General features: G+C 40.2%; 1 protein-coding gene across 1 annotated transcript in view; it reads left to right on the forward strand.

Moving 5' to 3' along the window:
* pcxa (pyruvate carboxylase a) overlaps nt 1–26,752 on the forward strand; it is a 134,209-nt gene extending 107,457 nt beyond the window's left edge. Inside the window, exons 11-21 of the mRNA XM_065287068.2 lie at nt 2,420–2,564; nt 3,558–3,647; nt 4,161–4,382; nt 4,796–4,952; nt 8,811–9,051; nt 9,217–9,466; nt 15,784–16,028; nt 20,020–20,199; nt 22,638–22,886; nt 23,046–23,186; nt 24,529–26,752. Coding sequence (XP_065143140.1) covers nt 2,420–2,564; nt 3,558–3,647; nt 4,161–4,382; nt 4,796–4,952; nt 8,811–9,051; nt 9,217–9,466; nt 15,784–16,028; nt 20,020–20,199; nt 22,638–22,886; nt 23,046–23,186; nt 24,529–24,780 — 2,172 coding nt within the window. The 3' untranslated portion in view covers nt 24,781–26,752. The remainder of the gene's footprint in view (nt 1–2,419; nt 2,565–3,557; nt 3,648–4,160; nt 4,383–4,795; nt 4,953–8,810; nt 9,052–9,216; nt 9,467–15,783; nt 16,029–20,019; nt 20,200–22,637; nt 22,887–23,045; nt 23,187–24,528) is intronic.
* The last annotated feature ends 214 nt before the right edge of the window (nt 26,753–26,966 follow it).

Here is a 26,966-nt window from a genome sequence, read left to right on the forward strand (position 1 = left end):
TTAGAGATACCTCAAAGATAGCGATAGAGATACCGCAGCGATAGAGATACCGCAGCGATAGAGATACCGCAGCGATAGAGATACCGCAGCGATAGAGATACCGCAGCGATAGAGATACCGCAGCGATAGAGATACCGCAGCGATAGAGATACCGCAGCGATAGAGATACCGCAGCGATAGAGATACCGCAGCGATAGAGATACCGCAGCGATAGAGATACCGCTACCTCAGAGATAGCGCTACCTCAGAGATAGCGCTACCTCAGAGATAGCGCTACCTCAGAGATAGCGCTACCTCAGAGATAGCGCTACCTCAGAGATAGCGCTACCTCAGAGATAGCGCTACCTCAGAGATAGCGCTACCTCAGAGATAGCGCTACCTCAGAGATAGCGCTACCTCAGAGATAGCGCTACCTCAGAGATAGCGCTACCTCAGAGATAGCGCTACCTCAGAGATAGCGCTACCTCAGAGATAGCGCTACCTCAGAGATAGCGCTACCTCAGAGATAGCGCTACCTCAGAGATAGCGCTACCTCAGAGATAGCGCTACCTCAGAGATAGCGCTACCTCAGAGATAGCGCTACCTCAGAGATAGCGCTACCTCAGAGATAGCGCTACCTCAGAGATAGCGCTACCTCAGAGATAGCGCTACCTCAGAGATAGCGCTACCTCAGAGATAGCGCTACCTCAGAGATAGCGCTACCTCAGAGATAGCGCTACCTCAGAGATAGCGCTACCTCAGAGATAGCGCTACCTCAGAGATAGCGCTACCTCAGAGATAGCGCTACCTCAGAGATAGCGCTACCTCAGAGATAGCGCTACCTCAGAGATAGCGCTACCTCAGAGATAGCGCTACCTCAGAGATAGCGCTACCTCAGAGATAGCGCTACCTCAGAGATAGCGCTACCTCAGAGATAGCGATGGCAATAGAGACACCGCATAGAGATACCGCAGAGGCAGCGGCAGAGAACTGCAGTAATAGATACCGCAGTGATGGCGATAATGTAGAGATAGCGATGGCAATCGCGACATCGCAGAGATAGCGGCAGAGATACCGTAGCAATAGAGATACCGCAGAGATAGCAATAGCGATAGCAACAACGTAGAGATCGACACCGCAAAGATAGCCATAGATATACTGCAGAGGTAGCCATAGAGATAGCGATAGAGATACCGCAGAGGTAGCGACAGAGTTATCGCAGAGGTAGAGATACCGCAGAGATAGCAATAGAGATACCGCAGAGATGGCGCTAGAGATACCGCAGAGATAGCGATAGAGATACTGCAGAGGTAGCCATAGAGATAGCGGGTAGCGACAGAGTTATCGCAGAGGTAGAGATACCCCAGAGATAGCAATAGAGATACCGCAGAGATGGCGCTAGAGATACCGCAGAGGTAGCGATAGAGATACCGTAGAGATGGCAATGGCGATAGCTACAACGTAGAGATCGGCATCGTAGAAATAGACATAGAGATACAGCAGAGATATGCATAGAGATAGCAATAGAGATACCGCATAGATAAAGAGAGAGAGAGAGATAGATAGAGAGAGAGAGAGAGAGAGAGAGAGAGAGATACCGTAGAGATAGAGAGAGATATGATAAAGAGAGCGATACTGTAGCGATAGAGAGAGAGATACTGTAGCGATAGAGAGATACTGTAGCGATAGAGATGGAGAGTTTTGGAATAAAGACCAATGTTGCATCAGAAGAATCTAGGTCAGACTGCTTGCACATTACAAAAGTCTTTCCAAACCTCTGCTCTTTGAGAAGATAGTCTCTGTCTCTATTTTGCTTGCTTCTACATTCTTCTATCTCCCCCTTTTCTTTGTGTTATCCTGCTTTTAAAACCACTGTTAAACCCTCCACGGGGAATCAGTGTGTGACGGGTATGTTTTTAGGTGATAGTTGTGCTAAAGCTAAGCGCTAAAACTATGCACTTCAATTAACACGTTGCTGATTCTGTTAGTCTCTAGCATCTGCTCCAGCTCACAAGTTGTGCTTCTGGATTCTTAAATTTTCTTCTTTAGCTGATGATAGGTTTATCTTAGAGGGGTGCAGGTGCAGCAGAGGATTTCAAATGCATTACATGTCAACTTAGAATCTGGAGATATTTCTTTGTGCTGTGTAACAGTGAGAACAGTTTCCTCGATGACTCGATTCGCACGCACACTCACATGCTGGGTTTGATAGTGATGGAAAGAGGTATCGAGTGTTTAGATAATGGTATTGATCTTTGAAGTCTGTACCGAATGGCCCCATCTACTGTATACCCAGTGTAGGACCATTAGCACCTAGTGCAGTGTCTGAGCGCAGACGCAAGGTTTCTCTTTCTCTTTGAACACCCGCCCATTTCAAGCTTTTTTTGGCTAGTTACATGGTTAATTTGTGCTTGTTCTTCTTTTTTTTTTCTCTTTCTAGACCAACATCCCCTTTCTCCAGAATGTGCTGAGTAACAGTCAATTTCTGAACGGGACAGTAGACACTCAATTCATCGATGAGAATCCAGACTTGTTCAACCTCAAACCAGCCCAGAACCGAGCCCAAAAACTGCTGCACTACCTGGGTAACGCTTTAATGAATGAATTACTCAATGTATTGTTCAATGAATCGAATAATTCCAGTGAATCACAGGAAGGCAGTTGGCCGAATTAAACATATTAGTCATCAAATTAGAGAAAAGCTGATGAAAAGTGTTCCCATAATGAGATGTTTAAACTCATTATAGCTTTTATGGCTTATACAGAGTGAATTTAGAGCTTTAAATCCCTGCCAAATGTTACTACTGGCGGTAGTGCGTTCAGTAAGTTATAATTTTACTTTAGAAAGAACAACTATGGTCTAATGTTTTTACTTTATAGTAGGTGTAGACCAATACAACGTATACATTTATTTGAAATATTTAACTTCCACAGCCCTTAAAAACACAAGAATATTTTAAAAAGTACAAACTTTTATTCTGTATCAAAGGCGTGAAGCATCAGTCTCACATGCTGCTGCTTTTAAAGGCGATGTGCATGATCTCTGAAAGCCAATGTTGACATTTGAAATCACCTAAACAAACACGCCCTACCCCAATATAATCTGGACCTTCTTTTGATAGACCCGCCCCACACATACGCAACCCAGGCAACGATGTTAGTGGACACGCCTCTTTACTGCTGATTGGCTACAGTTGTGTTTTGGTACTCTGCGCGAATCCAAAGTGTTTTTTCAAAAATCATGCACCCCTCCTTTAACCTCACCAAGACAAATGGCCATTCAGTATAAACTAAACTATAAAACACTAAGAAGTCTGTTTGCCAACATACTGTAACTGTTGCTATAGAGTTATATAACCTAAAATGAATTTGTCATATACCATCTGTGCAATGTGTCCCCTTTTCTTAAACTTCCTTATGAATTATACAGATCCAGTTAAGACAAGCTCAACCTTTCAAGTTATGTGGGTCGCAAAGACTAACATGTCTGACTCCTCCACTCTCGTATTAAATCGTCTGAGGTGAATCTGAAGCAGCCTTGACAACTTATGTGTTGATTGCATGTGCTCGTCATTCAGGTCATGTTATGGTGAACGGCCCGACTACTCCGATTCCCGTCAAGGCTAAACCTTCTCCCATCGATCCAGTCATCCCACCAGTACCTCTTGGTAAGCTGCACGCACACTTACCTTATCTCATATTTTCACACACTGTCAGTCTATCACACTCTTACACTTACTCGGTATGAGCTGCCTTTGCAGTCGCTCACTGTGATATTTCATTGATGCGCTGCAGAAGGCATGAGATGGAGTGTTTTTATTTTATACCCGAGGCGGTCATAACTCATACGTGCCCTTCAACCATTCACAGTTACCCCTAGGAATGTTAAAATCGAAGTAGAAAATGTTATGATGGTGCGTTTTTTTTTGTTCTCTTCTGCTGATTGTTTGGTAAGCATGTGTGCCAGAAGCAGAAAAATCAATTGCTTAACTCTGCTAAAAACTACTCAATCCTTTCTGGATAATGTGTCTATTAAATCGTGTGCCGTGGTGTGTTTTAATGTGCATGCTTGTGCTGAGGAAAAAAAAATGGTGGATTGTCTTTATTTATATTCCCTTTCACTGTGGTGTTTATGATAATGTCTGTATTATTAATTGGCTCTGTCTGTGTGTGCTCTGCAGGTGAGCCACCAGTGGGTTTCAGGGATGTGTTGCTGAGAGAGGGTCCAGATGGATTTGCGAAGGCGGTGCGTGCCCACCGGGGTCTGCTGCTTATGGACACCACGTTCAGAGACGCCCACCAGTCCCTCTTGGCCACTCGCGTACGCACTCACGACCTCAAGCGAATCGCGCCGTTTGTGTCTCACAACTTCAGCAACCTATTCAGTGTGGAAAACTGGGGAGGTGTGATGCTTTTCTTGTCACGTTTTTTCTCGCTTTCTATCCTTACCCTACTCCTTGGCATAAATCTCTCTCTTGAATCCTATTAGCTTACCCAGACTATCAATGACTCACATTTTTCTTCATTCCGAGTGAATGATCAAATACCCATAATGCCAGGGTCATAGCCTTGGCCCAGCCTTCCACAGCAGGAATATTCACGTATAATCCTGCATTAATAAAATAGCGGAATGACACCAGTGCAGTGGATTTACAGTAAATGTCATGCTTGAATGTATTGTATGTTGAGTAATATTAAAGTATGGAAATGTATCAATAAGAGCTTTATATATCTATTTAATCTATTTTACTTATGCTGCATATTCTGTTCCTTATGTCCCCGTCTCTCTTTCTGTCTCTCTCTTTCTCTCCATCAGGTGCTACGTTTGATGTGGCAATGCGTTTTCTGTGCGAATGTCCCTGGAAGAGGCTGCAGGAGTTGAGGGCCTTGATGCCAAACGTGCCTTTTCAGATGCTTCTGAGAGGTGCCAACGCCGTTGGATACACCAACTACCCTGACAATGCCGTCTACAAGTAAATAATGTGCTGTTCACACAGTCATAATGAAGTTGTCAAGTGTTTCTTTAAGGATTTGAATCGCAGGAAATTTGCATCACTCCACTAACGCTTTTTTGGTGTTCTTGAAGAAGCACTTTAACTGCGTGTTGTCAATGAATAAACTGTCAGTAATTACAGCACACTGATGTACTGTAGATGTCACGTAGAAAATTTTGTTTAGTACAGAGTTACAGCTGCGTCTGCAGACGAATGCAAACGTACAAGAACCTTTAAAGATCACATAACACACAGTTTCTGCCAATCTCATGTTAATCTTAGGTACCTATTGAGTAGTATGGCATCCTATAAATCTCCAAAAAAATGTATGTTGTCAGATTTACAAAAGACAGAACAGCCCTTCCGTTTTTTTCATGAAAAAGGCCAAACACTTAGAAGCGTACAATAGAGGTCTTCTTGGGTCAAAGAAATGTACCCGACCCGAATCACTTTATACACGAACCTGATGTGCATAAATATAAAAAAAGAAAGACCGCACCCGAGACAAACCCGAGAAAATTAGACCCGAGTCCGACCCAAAGAGTGGCAATTTTTTTTTTTACCCGACTAGACCGAATGTAAAAGGTTACAGCACTGACGTGTGTGAAGTCAGCAGTCAGCCAGAAAGAAACTCTGGTGGCCTCGCAACCAATTTGGCGAGCTGCCCCATTTGTTTTACTTTATCTGACAACGACACCAAGGTAACCGCTAAAATGTACATTTAAAATTGACTGACATGTCTGTCTCAACGAAGATTAACCTACCGCCAGCCACACAATGTCACAAGCGCTCTTAGCAAACAGATGAGAGGTTTGAAAAGGAAATTGATGCACACACGCGAGAGAGTTTGGGTCTTCGCGTCCGTTCGGCAAAAACACATTTATTTTAAATTACCCGAGACCCGATGCCGCTATTATTGTACCGGACCTGTGTATGAGGTACATGTGGAACTTTTAGACCCGAACTCGGGTTTTCGGATCTAAGTGGACCTGTGAAGACCTCTAGCGTACAGTGTACGTATGGATCACTGGCATTACAGATTCACAGATTAATACGCACATTTAAATAGGGAAATTTTATCATTTTGACATGTTTCAAAAGCTTGCAAATGTTAACATTCAAGCGCTTCTATACAATTGATGTGTAAACTTTATAGAGTTGCGCTACTGTCTCACACGGTAGTACATTAAAATACATTTGGCGAATAGAGCACTGAATAACAACATAACGTTTTTATGTGGAGCGACTGTTTATGCTGCGCTTTTTGAAATTCCCCCTCCGTCTGTGTGCGCATGAGCGTTTAAGGGCACTCAAAAGTGCACACGTGGAGAGACGAGTTTCAAAAAGCTAGCAAAAATTAAATCTTTTTGTTCTTGACAGGCACATACAAACAAAATTATCTCCACAGTATTCTTTTTCTAATAAAAAGATTTGTTCATGTCTTATGTGTCTGTATAGATTAGAGTCAGAAACCAGTGTGTGTTTTGGTTTTAGAGATCGTAACCTCAATTAATCTGTGTCATTAACGTTAATCAAACAACCCCAGACAAAGAGAAAATCACTTCTGTAGCTTTAAAAAACAATAATTATATTTAATTTATACAATAAAGACAGTGTTATTATTCATTTGATTCGATTTCTGTAACTAATGCTAATTTTAGACCTTATTAATGTGCAACTTTGTTCTTCTAAATGTTTGTAATTTCTTTATTTGTTATAAGATTTTTTAAACCCCTTTTTTGCCGAAAAATGATCCGTGCCTCAAAAACCGTAATGTGGTATCCGAACCTTGAGTGTGGTGATCCGTCACACCCGTAGGACAGTGGGGTGTGATAAAGAGTTACGAGTACAGCACAGCTATATGTTCGTATTGTTTACATTATATAAACTTATGCGCTGATTGCAAACAAAACACTTTATAATCTTTTATTTTTGGGCCCGCTCCACCACTCAGTTGTAAATGATTTGCAAATCTGCCATTTGTTTGTAAAGCAATCTCCAAAGATGGTATTACTAGGAAAGCTGAATAAGGTTTTCTTCTTGCTTCCAAAAACACACTGCTTTTGTCGTGCCTTTGTTGATTCTTGATATATAGCAGAGTTGTTGCGTGCAGTGATGCTTGTGACTTCTACTCAAAGAAAAACTGCTAATGATGAGCGTTCTCGCTCTCACTCTGATTGACGTGTGGGCGTACTTTTCAGGAGGAAGTGCTGAGGAATATGGGTCTATGATATGTAACAATTAACCATGTTCGAAAAAACTTTCAGAAACTTGTAGGAAAGAGGTGTGAGTTTAGCCAAGAAATACTCTGACACACGCTCAACTGCTTATTTGACACTTTACCTTTACTCTTTAACTGGGTTAATAAGTCAGAATGCATGAAATATTGTTACCAGACCCTTTATAAAACTAAATGTGACCCTGCCTATGACCCTGTTTTCTACATAAAATCATCTTGCATAATGTAAAGAACATTCTGTGAGAATATAACCTTAATATTGTTGATATTGACTGAGTAAGGTCATGCCAAATGGTGCTTTTCCATAGCATAGTACCCCACGGTTTGGGTCAGGTCAGCTTACTTTGGGGGGCATTCCCACTGGGTGCATTACGTAGTACCCGATACTTTCTTTAGTTCCCCCTCATTTGGGGTTCCAAGCGACCCAAGCTGATACCAAAACGTGATGCGAAAACACTGTAGATCACTGATTGGTCTGAGAGAATCGTCACTACCAGCTTCATCACTATAATGTAAAAGATTAGCTTTACCTTCGCTGTCTCGAGTAAACCTGTTGTCATTTGTGCTTTGCTGTAAGTTCCCAAACTCCCTTTTAGCCATGGAAAAACATCCACAGGTTGTGAATCAGGAACACGTACTAGTTTTTTTCAGATTTTCAGTTTGTGGCGGCACATTCGCGACGCGCACGTCCGAATATATGTGTAAATGCAACTTAAATGAGGCTCAGCGGAGCGCGTCGACTGACACCACGGGTGTTTGTACAGAAGCTGTCATGTGAGACAGAGGTAGTGATAAACGCGATGTGCAAACATCTATTTGTGGTGGTCAATTTTAATTTAGTGGCAGACTGAGAAATAGATGTATGTATGGGAATGTCCAACGACGCTCTCACTTGTATGATGTCACCGCAGTAGGCAGCGCAAATATAATGACACGCGTATAATACCTCCCATTTTGAAGTGATACTAAACTCGATGGAAAAGCTAACCAAACCAAAGTGAGATGAGCTGACCCGACCTAAACCGTGGGGTATGCAATGGAAAAGCGCCAATAGATTGAAAACAATAAAAGAAATCAAAAAAATGTATGCTCCTAATTTGATATTTAGATTGAGACTTTAACCTGTATTTTACAGACAGGGTCACAAATGTCATGTCATATGGCTTTAATATTTTTTTTTAAATTTAACCTATATTAAAACTGGTTCTTTATTCATGACCCTGTGAGAATCATTGTCGTTTGGCTGGGTATCATCTCGGACTCTTGCTTGCATCCCCTGGCCCCAGTCGCCATTCAGATGGCTTTTATTTTATAGAAGAATGTGAAGCTGGGGAGCATTTTACTCATTTAATGGCTTTGCAGAGGCAGATTTTCCCAAAGTGGCTGCACACTAGTTTTTATTGAAAATGTCTATTACTATAAGTCAAAAGTCTTGCATAAACTGCAGGGAGAAAAACAAAACAGTGACATTTTAATGACCATACTTTGGCTTATTTAGAAGAGCAAAGATAACAAGAATGTTTACTGTTTTAAAGTAAAAGCCCCCGCACTGTTTTACTCATCACCATTTACTTAAACTTCCTCTCCGCCTTTGTCAGATTCTGCGAGGTGGCCAAAGAAAACGGCATGGACATCTTCCGCGTTTTCGACTCTCTGAACTACCTTCCCAACATGCTCTTGGGGATGGAAGCAGCCGGAGCGGCAGGAGGAGTGGTGGAGGCAGCCATCTCGTACACGGGTGATGTCTCTGACCCCACCAGACAGAAATACTCCTTGGACTACTATCTCAAACTGGCAGATGAGCTGGTTAAAGCTGGAACTCACATTCTTTGTATCAAGGTGCAGTCATTTGTTTATTTCTGAGCTGTTTGTCTGTTTCGTTAACCTCAACTCTCGCTTGCTCTTTCATCTTTCCTGTTCTCTGCCACCACCTACGCATCAAACACCGCTGGTGATGTTTATTTCTCATTTCTCTTGCCTTCTGTTCCTCATTCTGCTCTGCAGGATATGGCGGGTCTGCTGAAGCCCGACTCCAGCAGTTTGCTGGTGGGTGCGTTGAGAGACCGCTTCCCTGATGTGCCCATACACGTGCACACGCACGACACCGCAGGGGCCGGCGTGGCCGCCATGCTGGCGTGCGCGAAGGCCGGGGCTGACATTGTGGACGTGGCGGTGGACTCCATGGCCGGGATGACGTCCCAACCAAGCATGGGTGCAATTGTGGCGTGTACCAAAGGCACTGAACTCAATACTGGTAAGGGCTGTGTTCAGACTGGGCATGTAGAAGTTTTTAATGAGATTTAAATTCCCATCATATGATATATTCTAAATAGGCATGAGCAAAACCCTGACATTTTAAATTTTGTCTAGTCGATTATAATGTCTTAAGGGAGCACTGCATAATAAGGGCTTACCTGATCCTAATTGGACATTTCTTAGCCAGCATTTACATAAAACACTTAAAAAGCCGCATGGGACAGACAGCATGACCTTGAAACATTTGTTTTGTTTTTTTTGGACTTTTTTTATCTAGACACACTTGTAGTGAGATGTAGCATGTTGGTCTTAACCAGTAACTATTAGTGCTCAACATGGGTACAAAATGAGCTGTGATTGTCCTGCGTTCGGTGCAGATGGACAAATTGCTTGTCGCCGGGTAGGACACAGTGTAAAGAGTGATTAATTGGTTGTTTTGTCTTCCGTTGTTTTCTGTACATGTAACAGTTCCCGGTTTTGCAGTTTGCTTTACGTTCCATGATACAGCCCATAATTCATGTTAATGTACATTGTGTTCTCTTCAGCACATGACCCAGAACAGCTCTTCTGCCATGGAAAGCTATTTTCATGTCTTTGCAGATGTGAACAATTACTCCCAGCCCCTGGGCTGTTATGAAGCGCTCACTGCCCAAATGCTCTTCATGGTATTTAATATTCAAGCACAACTAGTAACCGTTTTTATTAACTGCTGCACCCCATTTCATGCAAATGCTTTCACTCTTTAGTTCTCGTCGTATTCCCCCCCATAATCCAGAAGTAAATGAGGTCACGGAGAGTCAGCTGGAGGAGAATAAAAGCAAACAGTGCTGGGCTGGAGAGGTAATGGACAGTCTGGGTTGTGAAGAGGAGAAGGGAGAGAAAATTATTGCAGGGTGATAAAAAAAAGCTTAGAAAGGGGTCAGAGCGGACACTCATCATTTGGATGTTGGTGGCTGACCTCTTGACCTTTCCTTAATTGTGACATTACTGTGGCTGCTCGTGCTTAACCTTGCCTGATGGGTCTTGTGCCCTGTTGGGCCAACTCACAGAGGTATATCTGATTTTGTGGCCAAAGACTGTGGTCACTGTTTAAAGAACCATCTGCCCATGGGTCACTGCTATAGTAAGCCATGGCATGAAGATCTTTTGCATTATTTTGAGTGAGCGATGGCACAAAGGTCTCACGTGTTACCGTTAAAGTGACTAATGGCACAAACAGCTCATGCGTTACTATAGGAGTGACCGATGGCACGAAGATCTCATGCGTTACTGTAGGAGAGACAGATGGCACAAAGAGCTCATGCGTTACCATAGGAGTGACCGATGGCACGAAGATCTCATGCGTTACTGTAGGAGTGACCGATGGCACGAAGAGCTTATGCGTTAACATAGGAGTGACAGATGTAACGAAGAGCTTATACCGTTACTGTTGGAGTGACAGATGGCACGAAGAGCTCATGCAGTTACCGTAGGAGTGACCGATGACACGAAGAGCTCATGCATTACCAAAGGAGTGACGGAAGGCACAAAGAGCTCATGCGTTACTGTAGTAGAGACTGATGGTACGAAGAGCTTGTGCTTTACCGTAGGAGTGACCGATGGCACGAAGAGCTCATGCCGTTACCGTAGGAGTGACCGATGTCATGAAGAGCTCATGCTGTTACTGTAGGAGAGACGGATGGCACGAATCGCTCCTCCGTTACCGTAGGAGTGACCGATGGCACGAAGAGCTCATGCCGTTACCATAGGAGAGACGTATGGCACGAAGAGCTCATGCCGTTACCGTAGGAGTGACGGATGGCACAGAGAGCTCATGCCGTTACCGTAGGAGTGACCGATGGCATGAAGAGCTCATGCGTTACCATAGGAATGACTGATGGCACGAAGAGCTCATGCCGTTACCGTAGGAGTGACCGATGGCACGAAGAGGTCATGCGTTACCATAGGAATGACTGATGGCACGAAGAGCTCATGCCGTTACCGTAGGAGTGACCGATGGCACGAAGAGGTCATGCATTACCATAGGAGAGACGGATGGCACAAAGAGCTCAGTCCATTACCGTAGGAGTGACTGATGGCATGGAGAGCTTATGCATTACTGTAGGAGAGACGGTTGGCACAAAGAGCTCATGCCGTTACTGTAATAGTGACCAATGGCACGAAGAGCTCATGCCGTTACTGTAGGAGAGATGGGTGGCACTAATAGCTCATGCATTACCGTAGGAGTGATGTTATGAAGTGCTCATGCGTTACGTAGAAGAGAGGATGGCACGAAGAGCTCAGTCCGTTATCATAGGAGTGACCGATGGCATGAAGAGCTTATGTGTTACCGTAGGAGTGACAGATGGCACAAAGAGCTCATGCCGTTACCATAGGAGTGACCGATGGCACGAAGAGCTCATGCCATTACTGTAGGAGTGACCGAATGCAATAGATCTTATGCGTTACTTTAGTACTGACAGATGGGATGAAGATCATATGCATTACTATAGGAGTGACCGGTGGCACGAATAGCTCATGCCGTTACCATAGGAGTGACCGATGGCACGAAGAGCTCATGCCATTACTGTAGGAGTGACTGAATGCAATATAGATCTTATGCGTTACTTTAGTACTGACAGATGGCATGAAGATCATATGCATTACCATAGGAGTGACTGATGGCACGAAGAGCTCATGCGTTGCTGTAGGAGTGACCGAAGGCAATAAAGATTTTATGCGTTATTGAAAGCGTGACTAATTGCAGGAAGATCTTCTGTATTACTGTATAATAAACCAAAGGCATAAAGATTTTATGCATTTTATTTGCAATATTATGGGAGAGATCAGTCAATAAACAGTTAAAATAACAAACACATTTTTTAAATAGAAAACATCTTACCCAAGACAGTCATAATTCGCCTGTGCCCTTCAACTGATTTACAATCACCTCTGATTATATTAGGACTGTAGAAGCGGAGAAATTGTTTATAAAAAAATAATGTCCCTTTTTTCTTATAGCATGATGATCAGTCAATATTTTTAAAGCATTTTTCACAATTTAGCATTTTATCAACAATGAAAAAACACAATATATGGTATTTTTTGCAATTTTTTTACAAAAGATTTTCATTTATTCATTTAGCATACGCTTTTACTGAAACATCAGTGATCAAGTGTATGATTAAGTCCTTTAAATGTATAAGTCCTTATTGAGTAAATATATTCCTTGTACTTTTACTATTTTCTGCACTTCAACTATTAAAACATACATATTTGTTGTGCCACAAGATGACAGGTAGATTTGTAGCCATCTGTGAGTATACATTTTTTTTACAGTTGCCTCCGGTCTCCTCTCCCTCTCAGACGCACCATTATTGATAACATACAGGCTGTGTAATATAACAATTATAATTTAATGCCCCAGGCTTATAAACCAGCAAACAACAAACTAATGAAATGCAGAATCGTGAGCCGGAGCTCTTGCATATACATAAACATACAGTGGGTGTGTGACTTTGGTAATGTGAATCATAACGCAGCACACATATGATGTGTTATCACCTTGTTTTTTCACTTTATACATCCGGTCAAGATTCATCCTTATTCCCAAAATCCCAGAGTTTTTGTGTGGTTTCTGCTCCAGTAGATGCTAACTGGGTAATTGAATTGTTTGGTGGCTGTCAGGAGTCCTGTGGAAATGTTATTGCATTGTATTGTTATCGCCGCCATATGCAGCATACAGTTTTAATCACCTGTTTATGGTGTTTGTAAACAAGGTGCTGGGTGTTGATATGAAAAGGAAGAGACAGCTGACACATGCTCAATATTTACTGCCTACTGTAAATACTGTAACAACGCTGCATTGATGCACCTTAAGCATTTGGTTTGTACTCTTTCTCTTACAAATTTTGCTCATATAAAGACTCAGTTTATATAGGATGGATTTACTGTATAGATGGACAGAGATCATTCTCTTGTCATTTCGCTTGTCAATTTCTAATCCACCGTTCTCTCCTTCACTCCATCAAACTCTCGATCTCCTGCTCGGGTTCATTTGCCTTCCATAGTCTCAAACTTTTCCTCTCCTATAGCCAGTTCATCATCATAAAGGGCATGTGTCTGTAGATCAATGCGTGGTCTGAGTGACGTGTGCTGATAGATCGGTCTGCACGAGGGGAGCCGGACACTCTGCTTTTTCACCGTAACATCAATAGCGCCTAATAGCCTGTAGTCAGGGTGGCAGTGTGCAGGGGAAGAAAAATGGTCGCGGGTGTGTTTTATGAGTGCGTTGCTGTGATTCCCGTGGTTGGTATAATGGGCGTATAAGCACACATCTTAAAGTGTGTTTATGGGCATGTTATCTTCTGCACCAAAAAGCTATTGTTATCGCAGCGATGGGCAATTAGTGGGGATGAGGGAGTCAAATGAGCATGTAAACTCTGTTGCGAGTGGCGCGCCTCATTGATTGATTAATTGAATGACTGCTGCTGGTAAATGATGAAGCCGTGAGTGGCAGGAAACAGTCTCTGCTCCAGCATCAACTCCAAACTACTGCACAGACCCCTGCGTGCTCAGCTTTTGGGGACTGATTAAAAGCTCTGGATGAATGCCTGATTAGCCAGCAAAGTTATTAGTCAGCGCTAAAGAGACTGAGAGTGTCATTATTTTTGATTAAATATTAATGTCATAGTCATAGTTGGTTTGCATTTTACTCTTCTTTGTAAACTAATGATGCCTCTCTACCCCTCTCTCTCTCTCCCTCTTTTGCTCTCTCTCTCTCTTTTAATCACTTATTTACTTACTCCCCTCTCTCTGTCTGTCTGTATGTCCATCTACGTAGCCATCCATCTCTCTATCCATTTTTCCATTCTTCCATAATTCTCCTTCTTTTTCTCTCACTCACTCACTCACTCACTCACTCACTCACTCACTCACTCACTCACTCACTCACTCACTCACTCACTCACTCACTCACTCACTCACTCACTCACTCACTGTATTTTATGTCTCTCTCACTTATTTACATCTCTTTATCTGTCTGTCGATCTGTCTATGCATCTATCCATCGATTGATCTGTCTGTCTGTATGTCCATCTTTACATTCATCCATAATTCTCTTTCACTTTCTGTCATTCCCTCACATTTATATGTCTGTCTAAATCTCTTTGTACTCTCTTTCTTTGTACTCCCTTGTTTTCTCTCTCTCTCTCCCCCCTCCTCTCTTTTTCTCTCGCTCTATCACTTAAATCTGTCCTGTCTGCCCATCTAAGTCTCTCTCACTTATTTACATCTCTTTATCTGTCTGTCTGTCTGTGTCTATCCGTCTGTCTATTTATCCATCCATCCATCCATTCATTGATCTGTCTGTATGACCATCTTTCCATTTAACCATAATTCTCTTTCACTTTCTGTCATTCGCTCACTCACATTTATCTATCTCTCTCAATCTCTTTGTACTCCCTCGCTTTCTCTCTATCTCGCTGTCGCTCGCTCGCTCGCCCTCTCTCTTTCTCTCGGTCTCGCTCGCGCTCTCTCTCTCGCTCTCTCCCATGTTAGCAGGTTTGACCTCGCACACGCCAAAAACGCATGCATGCTAGGAATAGGACCAACGCCTATTTTTCACGCCACACGCAAGCGTCTTGGAAGCGTTTCCAGACAAAATAGAACACAAAAAGTGGTTTATGTCAATTTGACACGACGTTGTTTGACGTAAATGCAGACATGTAAATAAATTTTTTTTTAAACAATTTTAAGTGATCTTTTTCCAACTATTGAATCTGTCAACAGGCTTATGTGTAATGAAATCAGTATATGTATGTTTAACATAAAGTAGCCTGTTGCAGGTAGTTCATTTCCATACGTCTCCATTTACGTCGAACAAAGCAATCCAAATCACGTGACGTTTTTGTAGTTTAAACCTGACACTTTCAGGTCAATAGGAAACATACATGTATACAGCATAGGCTAGCAGCAGCAGCGTCGCGTTAAAAACGCTTCTGGTAAGCAAGGAGATAGAAAACGCCACGCAGCTGCCATGCGTCAGACACGCCACACATCCGGTGTGAATCGGCCCTTACATCTGCCCTTCTGTCTGTCCATCTAAGTCTCTCTCACTTATTTTCATCTTTTTATCTGTCTGTCTGTTGGTCTGCCTGTTTGTCTCTCTGTCTTTTTGTCTGTCCGTCTGTCCATCCACCCATTGATTTGTATGTCTGTATATTTCTCCATTCATCCATAATTCCATTCACTTACTCAAATTTGTCTGTCTGTCTGTCTGTCTGTCTGTCTGTCTTATTTTTCTAACATCCTCTCTTACCTTCACCTGTTTTTCAGGCATCTCTCTCGAGAAAGTTTTTGACTACAGTGAGTATTGGGAGGTGACCCGGGGCCTTTATGCTCCATTTGACTGCACAGCGACCATGAAGTCTGGGAATGCTGATGTCTATGAGAATGAGATCCCAGGTGGCCAGTACACCAACCTCCATTTTCAAGCACACAGTATGGGGCTGGGGAACAAGTTTAAGGAGGTAAAGAAAGCCTACACAGAAGCCAACAAGCTGCTCGGAGACCTCATCAAAGTAAGTGCGTTTGAAATGATGTGTCTTGCTGTATTCAGTCAAGAATTGATGTTAAGCCAAAGATGCCGAACCTTTGAGCTTATTAGCTAAACGTCTTTTTCTCACATGCTCTGTCTCACACGCTTGAGGATTGAGTCGTGATGTTGTCAAATGCTGCTTGTGCCTTCTGACTCACTCCTTTAAATATGACACTGTGCTCATTTCCCGTCTTGCTGACATTAATCTGATTTAAAGCACATTGAGAAGATATTTTGTATCATGTCGTAATGTGCAAAAAAACACGCACACCAATTTTCATCGTAATAAAGCAATGGCACAAGAACACTGCATGAAACTGCATAAAATCAGCATAATACTTGCAATGATATGATTTCATAACAGCACATAGTGAGTGTGATATTGTTTGTACGCTACATTAAAAACAAAATGTGTCCCAACAACCCTTTCATGTATGGAACTACTTTTCTACACCAAGGAATCAGAATCTACCATTGCTAGTTAAAAGTAAGTGTTCAGTTGTTTGTAACTAAAAAGATATTACTGTAACTGTAACTAAATTTAATACTATTTTTACTGTTTTGTACTTTACAGTAGCTGCTGAATCGATACTCTAGGAAAATTACATCAAAATGTACTTTGAGTATCGATTCAGTATCCTTGTATTAAATTATCGCTATACTATTATTACAATTAGTACATTTTACTGTAATTTGCCTAGAGTATCAATTCAGCAGCTACTGTAAAGTATAAAACAGTAAAGTATCTTAGTATTAAATTATCACTATACTATTATTACTATTAGTAAATTTTTACTATAATTTTCCTAGAGTAGCGATTTAGTAGTTACTGTAAAGTAAAAACAGTAAAGTACCCTTGTATTAAATTATCACTATACTATTATTACTATTAGTAAATTTTTACTATAATTTTCCTAGAGTAGCGATTTAGTAGTTACTGTAAAGTAAAAACAGTAAAGTACCCTTGTATTAAATTATCACTATACTATTATTACAATTAGTAAATTTTACTGTAATTTGCCTAGAGTATCAATTCAGCAGCTACTGTAAAGTATAAAACAGTAAAGTATCTTAGTATTAAATTATCACTATACTATTATTACTATTAGTAAATTTTTACTATAATTTTCCTAGAGTAGTGATTTAGTAGTTACTGTAAAGTAAAAACAGTAAAATATCTTTGTATTAAATTATCACTATACTATTATTACTATAGGAAAATGACAGTAAAATGTACTTATAGTAGTAATAGTTTAGTGATAATTTAATACCAAGATACTTTACTGTTTTGTACTTTACAGTAGCTGCTGAATTGATACTCTAGAAAAATGACAGTAAAATGTACTTATAGTAATAATAGTTTAGTAATAATTTAAAGGTGTAGTGGAGGATTTTCTCGAATTTTAGAAAATAACCGCCTTCTCCACTTTTTAAAAAAATGCAATTGCGCAACACTCCTGATTGACAACTAGGAGGACCAATAGTCTTGATGATCCACCCGGAAAAAGAAAATCCTCCGCAATACCTTCAATACTAAGATACTTTACTGTTTTGTACTTTACAGTAGTTGTTGAATCGATACTCTAGGTAAATTTTACTGTAATTTTCCTAGAGTATCAATTCAGCAGCTACTATAAAGTACAAAACAGTAAAGTATCCTAGTATTAAATTATCACTATACTATTATTACTGTTAGTTAATTTTTACTGTAATTTTCCTAGAGTATCGATTCAGCAGCTACTGTAAAGTACAAAACAGTAAAGTATCCTAGTATTACAGTAAATTATCACTATACTATCATTACTATAAGTACATTTTTACAGTAATTTTGCCAGAGTATCAAATCAGCAATTACTGTAAAGTAGAAAACAATAAAGCATCGTAGTATTAAATTATCGCTATACTATTATTAATGTTTGTAGTTTTTTACTGTAATTTGCCAGAGTATCAATTCAGCAATTACTGTAAAGTAAAAAACAGAAAGCTTCTTAGTATTAAATTATCACTATACTATTATTACTATTACAGTAGTAAATTTTACTGTAATTTTCTTAGAGTATCAATTCAGCAGCTACTGTAAAGTACAAAACAGTAAAGTATTCTAGTGAAGTATTTCTGTTGTAGCAGCACTCTCATCCAATCATATTCTAGGACTGGAACTAACCGTTGTACAATACAAAATATTCAGCTGTAACTATAGCTGTTCTTCTTACATCTGGTGCTTTGAGTTTTTCTAATGACTTGCTGTCAAACTGATTGCATTTCTCTGGTTTAACAACTGCTGCCGTGCTGAACTTCTTTTCTTCTGATGTAAATGTTTTGCCAAACCGGGCAGTTCCAGTTTTCTAAGAAAGAAAAAAAATCGTCATGTACTGGAAAACATGATTCAATCTGTTTTTTTAACAGCTGCATGTAAATCGGTAGCACTAATCAAACTTGTTGCACAGTTTTGATCTTAAATTAAAAATCAGGGGGTGGGTAGGTGGGTACTCAAGATAGACGTTTGATTTTGCTGTAGTTTTTTTCTTTTTAATTTCACAGTGGAATAGTTTCCTAATTCTCCTAATATTCATTGGAAAACAGTTCTGTTGAAACTGAATTCCGGCATGTATTTGTTTGAAAACACTCCAAGTTTTGAAATGATGAAAGGCATCTCTAAAGAGACGGATTTACGGTCTTTAAAAACATGCAAGTCATCTGAGAATAATATCATAAGATGTAATTAACATAAAATCCAATAACGCTTTAGTATCTTACATCATTTCTCTGTTTATGTGATGTGCGTATAATCAGACAAAAATGAAAAATATAATTAAATGGTGTAGATATAATTTTTATGAACCAAGTTGTATTCATAAAGTTTAAGATTGTTTTAGAACGATAATTGCTTTGGGAAATGTTTGTGTATTTGGTATTATTACTAATGTGATGTGCAGCGCAGATGTTCAGTTGAGTGAAAAGTTGAATTTAACATTTGGTTTGCCTTTCCTTTGCTAATGACGGCATGCATTAAATTGTTCAATTTAAGCAGGATATTGCAAATGTTATTTTACAGTGGATTTTGCATAAGTGCTGGTTTTCATTTGATCAGCAATATGAACATTTAACATTTACTGTTCCTATGCCATAATTGCGTCCCATGGTAGCCATAAAGCGCAGTATAAATCGTTCATATGCAGCATTCTCCCAGTTAAATAGAGCTTAATTATTACCCAATGCGCTCATAAGGGTCTCACCCTTATTCTCAAAAATCAGCTCATGCTCGCAAGATCATGAATATCATGGACCCGAGAGCTGCTCTCTGAATCACAGATGTAATTGCTCTCATTTCTCCTTTCTCCTCCTCTTTCCTCTCATTCCATTACAACCGTCTCAATCTCCAGATAAATAAAAATAACTTGGGGAAAAAAGGGCACAGCAGGAGGAGGACGAGAAATAATCCTGTCCCTGTCTCTCATGGCCCAGAGACGGATCAACTCGGGAGAGCTTTAGACAAAGCTTATCTGTTGTCTTTCTCAGAAGCACAGTCTGATTTTTCCCAATCAAAGGCATCTGTTAGCGTTTGGTCTCGCCTTGCTGCTTTTCATTTCCCTGGGCTTAATTAAATGATGGGAGATAGCTGCCTTTCTTTTCTCGTTCCTCCTTGGAGTCCCCGTGATGTTAATATTGTCAATATTGGGGCCAGAGCGGCGCTCTACTTAACAAGCGAGACGTTACCTCTGGATTTCATTAGATTCTCTGTGTTCTCCTTTTCTAAGATTCGCCCGTCTTTTGTCCTTATGATGAGGGCGATTGTGAACGTTATCTTCTTTCTAAGCCATGTTTCTCTTCGTCACCTCATTTCAAGTTCATATCGGTGGGGCAGCCTGAGGGCGTTTAAGCCTGGCGGTTTGCTGAGATGTATTGATGGAGGTCTAAGCAAGCATGTCTTTCCATTCACCCTTATCTCTTCTTTTCTCATGCTTTACCTTTAGGTAACTCCCTCCTCTAAAATTGTGGGCGATCTGGCACAGTTCATGGTGCAGAACTCTCTGAGTCGGGCGGAGGTGGAAGAGAGGGCGGATGAGCTGTCTTTCCCCCTCTCCGTGGTGGAGTTCCTGCAAGGGCACATCGGCATCCCACACGGAGGCTTCCCTGAGCCCTTTAGGTCAAAGGTACGACTCCCTATTCTTTATACAGTATTACAGCATTTCTCATCCAAGCTACCAGGTTAAAACTATTCAAGTGTTTGATCTTGCTGATCCAAGGTTAAGGTCTAGTTCACTTGCACTAGATCTTTCTTTTTAAAGAAAATGTCCATTATTCAAAGTTAGTCGACCATATTGTCACTTAACTTTTCTACTCAACCACAAGGTAGATACAGAGATGGAGAAGTATACGGACAATACAGGACCTGTCTTAAAACGATACTTCAGCCAAATATCAAAATTACCCCATGATTAACTCACCCTTAAGCAATCTGAGATATATTGTCCATCCTTTTTTAGACAAACACATTTGGAGTTATTTCAGTAAATGTCCTTTTTTTCCAAGATTATAATGGTAGATAACAGGGATCGGGGAACAACTTCTGACTTTAAAGCCCAAAAAAGTGCATCTATCCTTAACAGAAGTAATCCACACGACTCCAAGGGGGTTAATAACGGTCTTTTGCTGGTAATCGATGTGATATTGTATCCATTATTGTAAACTTTAAAAAAAAGCTATAATAACTAGCTTCTGGTAACGACGACATCTTGGAGTCACATGATTCACTGCGCAACGTACCCATGGCAACAAGCGTTCACTACGCTAAACCTCATGAATCGCCTGAGTTCAAGATGGCGTCCTTACCGGTTGTTCCCTGATCAACATTTTTTACCATTATAAAGCTTAAAGAGAGGACATTTATTAAAATAACTCCAGTTGTGTTTATCGGACAGATGAAGTGCATGTATCTCGGATTGCTTAAGGGTTATGTAAGGAGTTTTAAGTAGTTTTACAAACAAACCTTATCAAAACATTACTGGTGTGCATCTTGAGACAAAACAATGACACTAATATATGTTAAGATGTGTCAGTACAAGGTGTTTTTAAATTAAGGCAGTTCAAACATCCATTTTAATTTAGGACTTGGATAAGCCCTGTCCGGGAAACTGCCCCCCCAAAAATAGGAAAGACCCATATATGTATTTACAAAAAAATGCACAGTGTAGCCGTACTCTCGAGTCAGAATTTCATTTTTAATATTTCAGGGTTACAAATAAAGCATAGGGTAAGAGTATCCATTAACTGCCACTGTCCCGTGAGCGAGACACCAGAGTTTACTTTTTTATGTATATATGAATCTATCACGACAAACTATATATTGTTGGAAAGGTCTAATAATATAGCTATTATATTTCAAAACCTTTTATCATAATAATGCAGTGACTGTATTTTATTAATTTGTGACAAGAGTATGCAGCAAACCAACACAAACCTCTTTTTGTTTTAATTTTATGTATAAAATAATACTATAGCATTGTTTTAATTTAATAATTTTAACTTCTACAACTATTTTTTCTAACATTAAAAAACTTTAACTTGTCTTCTTTAAAACAAGCCCAAAATAAGGCTTCTAAACCAAAAAATGCCACCAGATTTAAACAGTATGAATTTGAAGGGCTACATCACCTTTTCACCCCCCTCTCAAAAAGGGCTGTGCCAGGTAAAGGGTTTTTAATTGTATTTTTACAGCATTATTTTGTATTTACAGTATTTTTTGTATTTACAATAAGTTGCAACTTTCTGTAGTGTGCAATATAAATAATCATCATATCCCTCAATGGAGAGATTTTACTGGTTAATTTCAGTCTTGGTATTGATTTTTTGTGAAAGGGTTTCCCACTGTCCCACAGGCTTTCCCACCTTCCTGCAGTCTCTTGAGTGTAGTATCACCGAGTTGTGTTTGTCAGAGATGCACGCAGGGAAAAAATCCCATTGTCCTGAACGCCCCAATTACCCAGGAGCCATTCCTATGCAACATAACTTGTTTCCTTGACAAATGTGTCTCACATCTCTGAGAAACAATGCCTGTGCTTTTCTGTGCATGCAAGTATGCAGCTCATTTACAATGCTTGTGAATTATAGGCCATCTGCTTCGCATACATTCCAGATAACAAACATTCGAGCAATACCGGCCCTGGCCTATTTTCCTGTGTTTTCTTGTAACATTAATATTGCTCATCATTATGCAAGCATTTGCTTGAGTAAGAAGTATTTCATTTATGTCTTCTGCATTTGAAATAGCTTAAACAACAAAGATTGTTTAACTGTGTATGAATATTTACATTTGGTGACATGGTTAATTCATGGTTGATACTCGCGGCTGATTATCGAATTTATCAATTCTTCAGCCTGTAAAATTAATCTAAATAAAGCGAGAAATGATTTATTTTAATTCCGCTAATGATCAGTTATAAATATTCTCATATTCGGTCTTGGGCTCGTGGGGATTGCAGATACTCTACATCATCCGCTCATAGTTTAACAAAAAAAAAAAAAACTAAAATTACACTGATCATTTATAATGTATATTTTTTTGGTTTCTCATTACTTATTTGTATCTTAGGTTTTAAAGTCTCTGCCCCGTGTGGAGGGCCGTCCTGGAGCTTCTCTCCCCGCAATGGATTTCCAAGCTTTGGAGAAGCAACTGCGAGAAGCCCACGGGCATAAAATCACCCCAGAGGATGTGATGTCAGCAGCCATGTACCCGAAAGTGTTTCAGGAGTACAAAGATTTTACTAAAACCTTTGGCCCTGTGGACTGTCTCGACACCAGAATTTTCCTGGACGGACCCAAGATTGCTGAAGAGTTTGAGGTGGGAATGAAGCTTTTTCAATAAATAAAATGGTTAACAGAAGAAGAATACTTGCTGTTAGTTTGCCTTACATCATCCTGTCTTCCATTTATTGTAAATGTCATTCTCACATCTTAACCATCAGTTTTGTTTTCCCACCTGGAAACTTTTCTCTCCCAGGTGGAACTGGAACGAGGCAAGACTCTCCACATCAAAGCTTTGGCTCTGGGAGATCTTAATAAAGCCGGTCAGAGAGAGGTTTTCTTCGAGCTCAACGGTCAGCTCAGATCCGTACTTGTCAAGGACACCGTGGCCATGAAGGTATGAGGGAATTTGTGTGTCATCTGCTTTTATTAAAAGATTGAAACCGGTATCTTATAAGGTTGAGGGTGCATGTTTCCTGAGATGGGATGTCCCGAAAAATTCAAAAAAGCATTTATGCCTTACAGTTGGGATTCCATTTGTTCCATAATTAGGTTTTGGTGTGATTGCTGTTCATTAGTGCCGTCAACTGAATTCATTCAGTATAATTAATTATTTAAAAAGACGATAAAAATAAACACGTTTAATAACCGCGAGTCCGCATTCAGACCAGACTCAGCTCGATGCATTTATCAGACCACGCTTAACCAGAGCTGACAGCACAGAATGAATAAGGAGATGCTGACACAGGTGCATTATTTTTTAATTGTTGGTACATGTAAACATAACACTAAAACACTGCCACGTCAGATTTAAAAAGCTTAGCTTTAACAAAGAGCCTCGGGACCCATGCATACTGTACTGTTTCTGTGTCTTGTTGTATTGAAAAACATAACAAATGTGTTGAAAGGTCCCTGAGGAACCTGTACTACCCGACAGATACATAACAGCTTGATTACAAAATGTTAACTGTAGGCCAGTGATGGCTTGTGTTCAGTGATATGTAAATACAACTGTTTTCTACATAAAATCATCCTAAATGATGTAAAGAACATTGTGAAATATATTTCACAAGACGTTTTAAGATGTCAAATTAATCTTTGATGTCCCCAGTATGTGCACGTATGTGAAGTTTTAGCTCGCAATACCAAATCAATAATTTATTATCGCATGTTAAAATTGCCACTTTGTAGGTGTGAGTTTTGGGTGTGATGTCTCAAATGCAAATGAGTTGTTCTCGGCACTAAATGGCAGTGCCGTGGTTGGATAGTGCAGATTAAGGGGCGGTATTATCCCCTTCTGACATCACAAGGGGAGCCAAATGTCAATGAGCTATTTTTTGCATGCTTGCAGAGAATGGTTTACCAAACCATTGTCCTTTTTCACATTTTCTAGGTTTATAGAAGCCTTGGGACCCAATTATAGCACTTAAACATGGAAAAGTCAGATTTTCATGATATGTCCCCTTTAATATTGCCTGAGGAAGGCAAATATTGAAATCAATGTCAGATATGTAAAATATTGAAATTAAAGTAAAAACAATAATTGAAATCAAACTTTGATGCTCCTAATCTCAAAATTGTATTATAAGATTTCACAAACAGGGTCACATATATTACATTTTCAGCACCGATTTAATGGAAACCATGGCTGTGCAACACACTTTAAATAACAAAAAAGAGAATTTTTTTATTTTTGAGGTTTTGCTGTGCGCTAATCTCAGTTCATCTTGAAATTCTAGGAGATGCATTTCCATCCTAAAGCCCTAAAGGACGTCCGCGGACAGATAGGAGCTCCTATGCCTGGCAAGGTGGTGGAGGTGAAAGTGAAGCAGGGTCAGAAGGTGGAGAAAGGGCAGCCGCTGTGCGTCCTCAGCGCCATGAAGATGGAGACGGTGGTTAACTCGCCGCTGTCTGGCACCGTGGCCAAGGTGTACGTGACCGCCGACAGCACCCTGGAAGGAGATGATCTGATTCTGGAGATCACTGAATAGATATCAAGACCTGTAGCAGGGAACATGACACATCATCACTGCCAACCCCTGCAACGCTAAACACAAACTCGCACACTAAAATCAACACAGTTACTATACATACGGCAGACACATTACCTAACACGTTTATTTTTAAAGAATCTGTCAACAGTATGCGCTTATTCGAAATCCTTCATCACTTTTATTGTCTGTGAGAAGGATGCGAACTAGCGTTTTGCTTTTTTTAGTAACAGCTGCTAATGTTTGTTAATTGTTAATGAGAGTAGTGATCACTAAAAGATTTATGCTAAGAATGAAGCAATAAATAAATAACCGAATTAGTCTTAATATAGGCCGCGTTTCTGTGTGTCTTACACACAGTATGCAATCGTTTACATGAATGCACTATAAAATGGTTCTTTAGAGCTAACAAAAATCCCAATCATCCAAAATTTATCCTATACACAGTCCATACCCCTAACTAGAGCACAAATTGTCTTTTTGAGCACAGTTGCAGATGAATATTCATCCTTAAGTCTTATTATAGAGTAGCGTAAATTATCGACCAGTTAATTGACAAATAGCAGTGTTATAAATACCCGCTCTTCTTTAACCAATGGCCTTGCTCATTTAATTGGTCAGACAGATAAATGCTCAGACACGAGTGTGTTGAGTTCCATTGAGGGCAATGATGATCGATGGCTTTATATTTAAGAGCACTTATAGACTCTTTGGGGACTGCAGGGAACACTCGGTTGAAATGCAGACTTTAGGGGGACCTTCATTTCCCAGGACTCATCTCATGCTTCGGTTTCAATCCCTCCCTTAATGCGATTTTATTTCGCTGTCCCGTTACATTCCCCTAAGCAACAGATGCCTCGTGGCCGCTATATTGGCACAAATAGCTGTATTCTCCAGCATTGTCTAATTTCCCATGTTGAACACAATTGATATAATTTGTAACTGATAATGAGAGGTTTGATTTAATGGCCCGTTTAATTGAAAGCACTCGTCCTGGAATCTACGAGATGCTTGGCTGTTCCCGCTGAAGAGGTCCACCGGGCAGCATCAGAAATAGCCGAAACAATCTCGACCCTAAGTAGACCACTTCTTCGACAAGGACCAATAGCTTGTAACTTGGATGTGTTCACGTGATTTATGGAGAGTAGAGCAGTATGGTGTTTCAATGCACACCCACAAATGTGATGCCATTAAAATGGGCAAATGGTTTTTTGAGAGATACTGTACCGCTTATGATTTTGGATCATCATAGAGCCCTGAACATCTGTGAGTGAATGTAGTAAACTGTTCTCATCATAATCATCATCAGATTTTCACTGTGTTTAATATGAACATTTGTACCACCTGACGGCAAATACATCTCTATTAACTTGTGTATCACAACAGGCACAAAATTGTTGGGAGGGGGAAGCACCATGTTGTCTTTTTGACTTTATTTGGTTCCAGTATCTGTTTAGGGCACAGGCGGGGGTGTTGGAAAGGCTTTGGAGAAGTCCTTGATGTTTTCAGGCTGTTTGCTCGTCCTGTTAACCCTCTCGGCTCGTCTATAAGAGTTTTTGAGATGACAAGTGGATAAAGCCGGGCTTATAAAATACAACAATGCATTATTTGATCAAAGTTGGGTCATTGGCAATCCTAATATAGCATTGAACGTAGCTGGTTTGTTCTTTAGACACAATGGTAACTTACAGGGTAAAATATATTTCTGTGTTAATAGATCTTTTAACTTGAAATGTTTTTTGGGGAACTGGAACTGATTTGTGTGAGATTTTGGATGTGATGCCTTTAATAGTAGCCTACATTTATTATATGTGCATTGAATGTGTTTTTTTTCTTCTGTGAATTCATCTCTTTCCATCTGTTTTGATAATGAATATTACAACATATGCAAATACTAATTAACTGTACTCTCATGTTCGTTTATCATAGATAAGTGTTGGAGAACAAAATAAATGAATAAAAGGAGAATAATAGACTGTCCTCGTCTCTGTTATTTGTGATGTTTAGCATTAGGGATGTGCAACTGTAAATCAATAATGAATCACATGGAGATGCACATGGATCTCAGGATAATTCGATAAGAGCTTTAGTGTCAGTGTAGATACAGTAGGAATCCTGAACGTATGCAATAAAAATAACCCAACATAAATATGAGTCAACGTGTGCTCTGAGACCAGATTGGGGTC

The sequence above is a fragment of the Paramisgurnus dabryanus genome, chromosome 18, assembly GCF_030506205.2.
Source record: "Paramisgurnus dabryanus chromosome 18, PD_genome_1.1, whole genome shotgun sequence".
NCBI lineage: Eukaryota > Metazoa > Chordata > Actinopteri > Cypriniformes > Cobitidae > Paramisgurnus > Paramisgurnus dabryanus.